Source organism: Candoia aspera, chromosome 6 (genome assembly GCF_035149785.1).
Source record: "Candoia aspera isolate rCanAsp1 chromosome 6, rCanAsp1.hap2, whole genome shotgun sequence".
NCBI classification, from domain to species: Eukaryota; Metazoa; Chordata; class Lepidosauria; order Squamata; family Boidae; genus Candoia; species Candoia aspera.
Genome location: NC_086158.1, coordinates 54,620,265 through 54,631,063, shown reverse-complemented (window position 1 = coordinate 54,631,063; position 10,799 = coordinate 54,620,265). Strand labels below are relative to the sequence as shown.

The window sequence follows — 10,799 nt, the reverse complement described above, 5'->3', positions numbered from 1 at the left end:
AAAATGACAGTGCTCATTTGTTAGCTGTTAGGGCTGTGCAATAGTTTACATTCAGTTTTGAAAAGTTGCTTCATAGTATGCAGAAGTGGGAACCCAGCAACTGATGGGCAACTCATTAAAGGAGCTGCACTTTCCCCCAAGATCTATCAACACATGTCAGTGACTTGATGAAACAGGTATATGACCTTGGAAACAGGCAGGTGCTCCCTATAGGCTCCCATGTATGCTGAAGCTACTCTTCAGTTTCAGACTGAAACATTGCACAGCCCTATTATTTGCATTATCTGGATTACAAATGATCTTTTAATTATAATGTTTCTAACTTCTACCTGATAATTTGTAACTCCTGGATAACCCTCTACCTGTGTGGAATAAGAAAAAAAGTATTTTAAATTAGGAAATGGTATGAGATTATTAATATAAGCCACAACATCCATTCTAAAAGTGATGGCCCATTCAGAAAAGTTGAATGGCTTAATTATACAATTTCATTTTAAACAGTGTTCAGGGTGGCTGATTATTAAAATCAAAACACTTACTAGTTAATGAAAACAAAATGTTAAACAAAATACCTGAAACAGTTCATCTCAGCTATCCTCAGCTATCCTGAATAAAAAAATTATTGTAGCTCTGACTAGAGTCATTAGAAAAACCCTTTGCCTCATCTGACCTGATCAACTGCACTAATCCACTGTCCATTTTGTTCTGCCACATGGGCTATCTCAATTTCCTTTTGCAGGATTCCTTCATATCTTGGAATCCATCTGAATCCAAGTTTCTCTGAAAGTGGACCATCATAATGGCCTTCATCCAGTTTAAACGTTCTCTGTTTATGCCTTAATCAGGGAATCAACTGAGAGGCAGCCAGAAGTCAGAGTAAGGCCAGCATGCAGCACTCTTCGGACTCCTTTGGATTCTGCTGATATTTACAATTTGTTTCTTAAACTTATCTTTCATTTTTAGAAAAATTCAGCAGTGCTTCCAAGTGAAATGTGAGCTTCTATTTACTCTCTCCAGACTACTCTGGTCCAAAGTAAACATTCTTTGCTATGAAATACTCAACTCAGGAAAGGAAAAATGGAATTGACTTCATTGCTAATGCATGTGATAGTGGACCAATCTCAGAAGAACAGAGCTGGAGATGATCCAACAGTTTCATAGAAGGAAGAGGGGAGACTGGGAGGAGAGAACATAGTAAGACTGGATTAGGCAGCAAGGGTGGATGTGAAGAATGCAGCAAGGTGTCTCTGTGTGTATGTGTTTTGAGTGACATGTTTATATGGATGAGAAAGAGAAAGTGAATGACTGTGTCAATTCTTTTCATCTGAAGAAACAAACTTCTTCTAGTGAAACATTACAACTTACCGTTCACAGTGAATTCTGCAGTTAAAACACCACCTGTTTGCTCCATATGTTCTCTCCGTTTTGCACATGCCTTAAAAATAGCAAAGAAAAGAATTAAAATAGTAAATCCTAGTTTATGAAAGACATGCATTCTAAGTGGCCATAGAACCCAAAGAGAACCAAAAAAGGCAAATTATCTCCTATAACCTGCTAAACAAATGCATTTTCCCTTCTCTTAAGCATTTTGAAAGCATTTTTGCAGATCTTAGAGCAACTATACCATGAAATAAAGCTATTAAGCATCTTTGACATATTTGGTGAGAATTAAATACCACTATCCCTCCCTGTGAATTACCTGAAATGTTGGAAGGGCTCAGCAACCCTGAGAGCAATGTTATCATGGGTGGAAGTTCCTGATAAGGTCAAAAAGGGAAAGGGAAAGCTTAAGGCAATTCATAATAAGGGTGAGCGCAGTGAGGCAGGGATGAGGTAAGACAGCCTACCTAGGAGAAGGCAACGTCAAACCACTTCTCAACTGTTATCAAGGAAACAGTATGGATAGCAATAAAATTTTGTTGTTTAAATACATAACTAATTCTGAGTGCCCCATATTCCATGCACATGCGCTGATATGTAAATCAATGAACACAGTGGCAGGATGGTTTGTAATTAGTGCATGATAGTGTTCTAAGTGCCTTCTGCATAAAATTGTTATAAGGAGAATCTCAAGTCTAAACTTTAAATTCAGAAATTATAGGGAAGGATAAAGATATAGAGCAACATTGTCCCAAACACTGAACTGACTTACAGTAAGTTATGCAACTCTTTTATTGGATTCCAAATAAATGGTAATTCTTTATGAGACAGAACATTTATCATACCTAGATAGCTTTCTGAACAGTATACAGCAGCACTATCACATACATTGCATTAGCACCCCCTAGTGAATATCACAACAGTTATTCCTTTCCATTCTTACTCATAGATGAAGGTTACTTCACATTGTCTTACAATAATACTGTAACGTGGGATATTCTAAGATATAGCGTTTATTCAAGGAGCTTAGCAAAGGAATATTACCATGGTGTTTACAAATCCAAGTTTTACTGTCTGCAGAAGCCATTAAAGCATGTCCTCAAATCCATTAACCCATGACTTTTTAGTGTATTACATATCAACTCCATAATCCCCCAGCAAAGATGCTAGATGGTGTGTAATTTGAAATCTAACATATCTGGAGGCACAAAGTAGCAAAGGCTTAGGCTTTAATGTAAGTTATAACAAAATGAGAAATGAGAAAAACATTTTAATACTGAAATGTTGGACCAACAATCCATATTTACACTGTCTCATCTTCTCAGGTTCATGTATCCTATTTTGGGGCTCTAGGTTTCATTGTTAACTATTATCTAAAGAACTTACCACAGGGCAAAATAACTTCTCACTATCACACACATATGTTTCACAGTGCAGCCACACCTTAGAAAGTTTGGGAATATTCCGGAATCGAAATGCATTAAATTGGAAGGTGGCTCGATTGTTTTTTCCATTTTCATATACTAAAATGGATTCATCTGTTGCACACCTGTGCCAGACAAAAAAACAGGGAGTATTACAGTGAGGAAAAAACAGATGAGATATAAATCTAACATAAGTAAACAGAATTAAGATATGCTTAACCAGTGGAATACCATCTCATGTGAATAAACCTGATTTAGGCAGAGAGAGAAAATGAATTACGTACCCCTTAGTTATCAGAGGCCATTGGATTTGATAGAAATATTCTGAGGAAGGGGTTGCCCAGCAATTGCTCAACACTACTTTAAATCTGTGAAAGGACAAAAAGACATGAGCACTGACAGAACAACAGTTTCCATAATAGTATCATGCTGGGGCCCATTGATATAAAAATCATACCTATGACTTAAGCCTTTTGCTTCCACTCCAGCAAATACATCAGAGCCAATTTCTGATGTTTCAACAATGAAAGGGGCTTCCTTCTTGCTTGAAAACTTGGCATTCTGAGATATAAAAACAGGGTAATGTGCTTTAATTTTTTTGCTGCAAGAGATTTGCAGGAGCAGCAAATGAGGTTCACCCTTTCTCAGAATATCTGAGGCCAGCCAAATTATTTTGGCAGCTGAAGCTTCAGAACAGTAAACATGCAACAAAATATATTAAATAATTAACTATCTGCTGCCCTTCCATGACATCTGAAACTCTGCCTGATGATAATACTGCTCTTTACACAGTGAAATCATGAGATCTAGTTTGCTGCTTGAGTTGAGAGAGCAGATGTAGTCCTCACCTATTATGAGAACCCACAGTGCATCATAATCTAAACTGAGCAAGTTATTTTATATGCTTCCCTCTTGAAGTAACAACATTTATACAAAATAAATTAAATAATCAGCCATTTGCTGCCCTTTTGTGTTCATTTAACTTGTATTTTGTGTTCCTTCATCAGTTCACTCTGCTTAATGGATGGGTCAGTCCTGGTCATCAATAATCAACCCAAACTCCTGCAGACTGCAAGACCTACAGATAATTACATAATCATTTAACAGGCTTTTGCTTTAATATGTGTTAGAATACAAAATTTCAACATTAGTGAAATATTACCATGGAGTTCAGAGGAAAATATCAGTTACCTTACCTCAATTTACCTTCACAACAAAATGTTAAAACTATATTAATATCTAACTTCTTAAATAATTCCAAACAAAACCTAGGCTATTCTCTGTCTGAGATGGGATGTAGGGAGGAGAGAACATTTTCTATGTAAGTAGCATGTGCTGAGATATACTAAAATTCTGAGGAAGAACAGAAATCATTCAAGTAGAAAAGGCCGTTCAGTCCAACCCCTCTTTAACTTTCAGTAAAAATCCATATGCCATTGAAGAAACATTAGAAACCAAAAGCAAAACAAAATAAAAAGTCCAAGCAATCATTAGACATCTTCTATATTAGGAACATTTCAGGAAGATTAAAATAAATACCCACCTCTGTATAAGTTACATAAAGTAAATGATACTTGGTTTCTACCTTTTTTTTTTTAATGGTTTCTTATACCACTAGTGGGGAATGTTAAAATGAAGCGCAGTGGCTGTTCCATAGTTTGGAAATACAAATATACAAACTATGATGCACACTGCCTAGCATTCTATTACTACAGTACGTACTGATAGATAAACCACAAAGATTGCTTCAAAGAATAAGGACACATTTGGTGTCGCACTGACACGTGGTGTGGGATTCATGTTCACTTTCCTCAAATACTGAATTTGGTAGAGATTGGAGTTCATAAGCTTGCACTTTTTTATCTTATGGACTACTAAGGGGTAGTTAGGAACAAGGATACTATTCAAGAGATTGCCTCTTTGAACCTCTCTTTTTCTATGCTCTGTCTTGATTGAAGACTGATACTATTAGTTCCTCCCTTCAGCCTACTTCATCCAAGAAAAACAGAGTACTTTCTTCTTTGTCCTTTATCCAACATGAAGATAGAAAGCTCAGAAATGCAGAATTTCTGTTGAAGCACATGTCTTCCTTAGCAAACTGTACTTGCTTTTTTGACCTGAAGCATCTGCCTTGAGATGGTCTTAAGCTTGTTTCTAGTCACATATGCGTGTTCTCCTAAATGCACCACAGTAAATGAACTACAAAATTCCAGTCAGTTGGTGGAGTAAGTTACTATTACATCACATCAGTTCATAATATAGCATATGTTTTAATAAATAATACATTGTTAGGTATGTGTCATATACAGTAACTCTGTGTGGCTCTGATCTTGGCCTGAATTAGACATCTGACTTCCAATGCATAATATTAATGATAATACCCATAAACACCCTCTTTAAGATGAAGAGAGTTACAAAAATAAAATTAATAAATATAAACATACATGTATCATAGATATATGCTCATTATCTCTTAAAGACTAGAGTATCAAGTGATCACTTCTGTGCGTGAATCTGATTTCCATAAATGAAAGCAAGTAGGAGAAATGTTTCCCTAATCCTCCTGCAAATTAATCTACCTTGATACCCAAGCCAATTATATATGATCCCCAGAATATTGGGAGATTTGTGCTCTGTAGAAGTTTACAAAATGGAGTTGAGATCAGTGAGCCAATACTTTCACAGAACCCTCAATAGAAATAAATCAATTTTAGCTATAAAGTGGTTATAGTACCAGTTGAGAGTCAATATATGATTATTATTAATAATGCACATCATTTATAGCATCCTTTGTGAATCTACAAAGGTCTGAAAAATAGAATTTACTGGATGATACTTAAAGCAGTATTTTTAGCAGTCTAGTCTACATGAATATTTTGTATATATTCGGTGAACTGGAGCAGCTACCTAAGTATCTTAGCTTTTTCAAGACATTATGAAATCCTTGTTTGTCTTTTTCACTATACCACTGAGAAATTTACTGAGGAAATCAGCACATACTCTATACTTACAGAATAGAAGTTGAGAGACAACTGGCTTTCAAAGGAACCAGCACTGCCATTCTTCACATGAACAGTTGCCACTCTAAAAGAGGCAGAAAATGTCACAGGACTGAATCCTATGCTATTGAAAATAGAGTGAAACATATGCTACAAGATGGAATTCCAGTGAATTGGGGCAGAGTTACCTTTGGTCAAAGGCAGCATGGTTCACCAGATAGTTTGCATGATAGGTGCATGTAAATGAGAAGTTGACAGGTTGGTTCTTCACAATGACAGTGCTATCATTGGAGATGATGGAGTTATAGAAATGATAGACCGGGTTTTTAAACTGCATGGGGAAAAAAATGTGAATGCAATTTTAGTTTAAATAGTTCTGTCATTAGTTCAGTTCTAGATTCTAACACTACTGCCCAGGGTGAGACAAAAGATAAGTAAATTCAGAAGGCAAGTCAAGAAGATCTTATTCACCCAACTCTTTTAAAAACTTAGTGTTATAACTATTTGTGTTTATTCTTTTGTACTTCCTGTTTTTAATTAAGTTTTTGTTTTGTTTTGTAAGAAGCCCAGGACTATTGAGTGAGAGGGGACCTGATATAGTTATTGCATGTGGCCTGGTGACAGCTAGATGGCATCAAAGGGACACAGAAAACTAACACTTTGCTGCCTCTAGTGGTTGCCTGGACTTTTGCAGACCATATGTTTTATTTTGTTTAATAGATATTTCTTTGCTTTCATGAACAACAAAATAAACAGAAAATAACAAAATACAAAGAAGAACAATAAAGAAAAGGAGAAAGGCAAAAAAAACCCTTCTCAGACTTATAGATAACAACTCAATTTGTAAAAGTGTTAAGCCTTGCCCACAAGGAGTGATGTTGGTCAGTCTTTCCATTATGTCAGTAAAGTATGAACATGTATTATGAATCGAACATTGTAAGTTTGGTTTCCAGCTGAGATATTGCAACCCTAAACATATCCATTTTAAAAAAACATAAAATACTGTATCATAGAACATAGATATGCTATACTTTTTCTTGACTCTTGATTGTTGCTATGTGGTATGGAAACATAGCTGGTAAATTAAGGATATATTCTAGCCTTAATTCTGGTATGTGTGTGTTTTACACATGTGTAAGCACCATCTTAACTGTACACTGGAAAAAAGTAAAATTAAATAGTGCATTAAGGAAAAAATAGAATTTACATAAAATACATACAGTAGTGGTGTTAAATAACACTGCTGTAACAATGGTATTCCTAACAGCAATGCAATAAAATAGTTGTGAAGTTGATTTTTTTTTTAGTACTCGTCAGATGAATAGAGCTGAAGAAAGAATTTGTCCATGTCTACAAAGTGTTTAGTCACTTTTCTTCTGTTGACAGGCATTGCATATTCAAAGACTGTGGCTGAAATGTCACAGCAAGGAATAGTTGACTTTGACTTTTAATATAAATGCAAATGATTTAGTTATCTTTAAAATACTGAAAAGATAAAGATGCTGGAAAATGTGTATTCATTCTTTTTCAAATTACTTCAAATATATAATAAAGTACTGTGATAAAACCTTATGAAATACAGTATATCTAACTTCAAACATACCTCACACAATTATAATCATGTATGCAAAACTGAATGTTAACACATGGTCTACTTACATCTGATTGTGTTCCACAATATGATTTGTTCTGGGGTGACAAATCTGGGATGGTAAATTGATAGTATCCTGCATCATGAACTCCATTGTAGCAAATCCCTCCAAGAGCCAGTTGATTAACTTCCCATCCAAACGGGCATTCTGGGATTTTTGTAATAATTGTTTTAGGATAGCAATATACCAAAATTACATCTAAAGTAAAAGAAAGAAAAAGAAAATGCATTGCTGCAGCAAAGTTCTGCTTACAAAATCAGGGGAAGTATGCTCTTTCCATGATTACAAGCTTGAGCTTTGATTCAAATTAAGCTTTCAGTATCTTCCACTATCAGCTACCACAATTAATACCACAACAAGCAGTTCAAACTACATTCTAATGCCTTTGGGCAGTGAGGAAAACAACATGCTTGCCTATATGGAAGCTAAAGGCAGCAACAGAGTCTGCGTATCTGAACTAGTCTTCTCCTCTCATTCTTAGAAATTATATGAAACAATAACACCCAAATAGAATTAGTAATATCTACAATTTATGACTTCATTTGCTAGCAAAATATTAACCACATCTTTATTCTGAGGCTTAATTTTACAGGCATGAATATATGTCTGCCCAGCACAGCAAACTGTGCAAAAGCAGGTGTTCATGCCACAATTTCCACAAGGAGAAAAACAACAGAATGAATCTATTATTTGCAACTGCAATATGTCCTTGCCTCATTTGGGGGACCACCATGTTGCTATCCCTTCTGTGGGAGTCATAATGATAAGGGGAACAATATACTGTAAGTGGAAAAATTCAGTAGAACTGTAGCCAAGTTACTGTTCACATTCTACTTTAGCCTTACAGCAACATGGACACAAAACATGAACAATTTGGTTCAAGGTCAATTGCCTGTTCTGTCCATTACATGATATATAGGCTCACGACACAATAAATGTTTAGGTTTCACAAAACTCACCCCATTCATTGCCCTTGAAGTTATTCTTGGCTTTAACATTGTCATGGATAGGATTTGTTTTCACATGTACTTGAAAAGGGAAAACCATTCCTTTATGCATGAAGTGTTGTTTAAAGTATCAAGTATTGAATAATAATAATAGAGTATCCACAGGCAAATTGCAATTACAATTATTTCTACTAAAATTTAACTCATTCATATAAGATTCCATTGACTTTGGTGGGGCATTTAAACTGTGAAATCAACTGAACTTAAATTTGACATTATTGTCATACGGCATTATTGTTATGAATTCTATATGTGTAGTTCCTTAGAAAAGGTATGATATATGTATCTGTTAACCATTTATGCTAGTCAAATATGATCAGACATATTGCAGATATATCTAGATTATTTTAAAAAATAAGTTATTTTACCTGCTTTATTTGGACTACAAGGAACTGCAAAACCTCGAGCCACGATGACCCACAGTAGAAAAATCAACATCATCATTGCTCCCAAAGATATGTAAATATTAGTGAAAGAATCTGATTTTCCAAAATGCTGCCAGATCTCAGGAATTCACTTTTGTATGTATATCAAGCCTGTTTCAGGTGCCTGTAAATAACCAGCAGAATATATTTAAAAAAATTAAATTTTCCACTCTGAGACTTTATTGTGATTCCTAATAAAAAGGAAAAAAGTTATATGCATGTTTAAACTTTTTTTAAAAATGAACTCTTCCTTTAGAATAGATTCATTGTCCTAGCCATGGAAGAAGAATAGATGAAGCAAATCAACAAGCTTTAAAAAATTCTCACACATTCACAGAATGCAATTGCAATTTCTGAAATTAATTTCCTTATTGACTATATGTTTACCTTTATCAGACTTATATCACTGAAAACTGAGATATATTGTGATTTCTCATTCTGTCTCCATGAATTATTTTGTCCTAGTATGAATAGTAATATTATTCTACTGACGAAGTATAATTCTCATTAAAAAGGAACAGCTTCAGCACTTTTGTACAAAAATAATTATGTCACTTGCTGCAGATTATATATATGGCTTTATATTATTTACACAGCTATTACTTCATGTCAGAAATGTTAGATTACAGTTGTTAAATAAATCCCATATTGATCTGATCTGCGAGAGTCACTTCAGCATACAATTCTCAGTCTATAGCATAATGTTATTCTAAAATACACTGGGGTTTTTTTCAAAATACCTTTCATTAGTTATACATTTCTGCTTAAATTGTGTATCATGTTCCAAAAGATCTTTTAAAAATCATCATACATACAGCACAAGAAACAGCTTGCAGATCAGGCTATTCATTCTCCTTGTTCAGAATGTAAATGTAAAGTCTGTTTTCCAGCAGGTATCTTTTTCAAATAACACTGTCTGGCCTTATCTTTGCTTTATATATGCCGTCTTGTAAATGGAGCCTCTGCATTTCAGTCTTCATTATTCCAGGTGGGAAAAGTAGGTTAGGTAGATAAAAAATTAAATCATTCATTTTCCCCTTACAGGAAATTAGTTTCAATTTTCAGTTCATGAATTTAACTACACTTTCCTAATGTTGAGATAGATGGGATTTATTTTAAAAAAAGAAAGCATCCTTTTTCATATGTTTAAAGAAAATTCTGGGCCATAGACACAGTTTTACAAATCATGTATTATTTTCCATATCACATTGTGAGTTTTGTTACCGGCACGATTTCTCTTTCACCAGCTTCTTAAGAGAACCCTAAGGAATATGGGACACTTATCTCTACCACATAGCTCAAAGAAGAGCCATCACGTTTTTGAAACACAACCAATTGCCTGTCAGGCTACAACCATAATGTCTAGAATTATATATGAAATCTCAGATAAGCTTCATCTTGTGGCAAATCTCAACATTCATGTTTTGAAGGGGCAGTTAAGATGTTTACATAATGTATTCCTACCCGAGCATTCTTAATTTCAAAGTACCAAATAGTATTTCTTTGAGATGACTGTCATCCATTTTAAGGGATGATTGTACAACTAGTGAAGGAACAAGCTATCCCAACCTCTCATTATATGTAAGCAATTTTTAGGAACACAAATATGCCCTTCTTAGGCCTTAATCAGAGTAATCCAGAGTACAGTTTGTGCTACAGTGCCTAGCTGTCTGATGATGTGTTGATTTGCATAAGAAAAAAAGACTCCACAAAACGTAATTGGGTGAACAGTATTTGATCTCTGTACTGATACAAGGTGAGGACCCAAGGGAGTTTTGTATTGCTCTGAGTAATTGCAGATAAAAAAGAGCATTCATTAAATAGCAAATTATACTTCAAATGCTAATTGCACTTCCTAAGAGAGCTCCCTTTTGATTAAGTAGAACGCACAACCTTAATGATGGGAGTATCT

The 10,799-nt window shown here is 34.8% G+C and overlaps 1 protein-coding gene across 1 annotated transcript; it reads right to left on the bottom strand.

Moving 5' to 3' along the window:
• Nucleotides 1-661: 661 nt before the first annotated feature.
• Nucleotides 662-8,906, bottom strand: TECTB (tectorin beta). The gene is made up of 9 exons (XM_063307805.1): nt 8,831-8,906; nt 7,463-7,653; nt 5,992-6,134; nt 5,816-5,888; nt 3,262-3,365; nt 3,089-3,172; nt 2,767-2,929; nt 1,366-1,435; nt 662-804 (listed from the first exon to the last, which is right to left on the bottom strand). The coding sequence occupies exons 1-9, from the start codon at nt 8,904-8,906 to the stop codon at nt 662-664; spliced, it is 1,047 nt and encodes a 348-aa protein (XP_063163875.1).
• Nucleotides 8,907-10,799: the final 1,893 nt, after the last annotated feature.

Coding starts and splice junctions, on each gene's coding strand:
- TECTB (XM_063307805.1), bottom strand. CDS start 8,906: ATGATGATGTTGATTTTTCTACTGTGGGTCATCGTGGCTCGAGGTTTT. Junction 7,654..8,830: donor TTGTAGTCCAAATAAAGCAG/GTAAAATAACTT, acceptor CTTTTACTTTAG/ATGTAATTTTGGTATATTGC. Junction 3,366..5,815: donor TGTCTCTCAACTTCTATTCT/GTAAGTATAGAG, acceptor TTTATATCTCAG/AATGCCAAGTTTTCAAGCAA.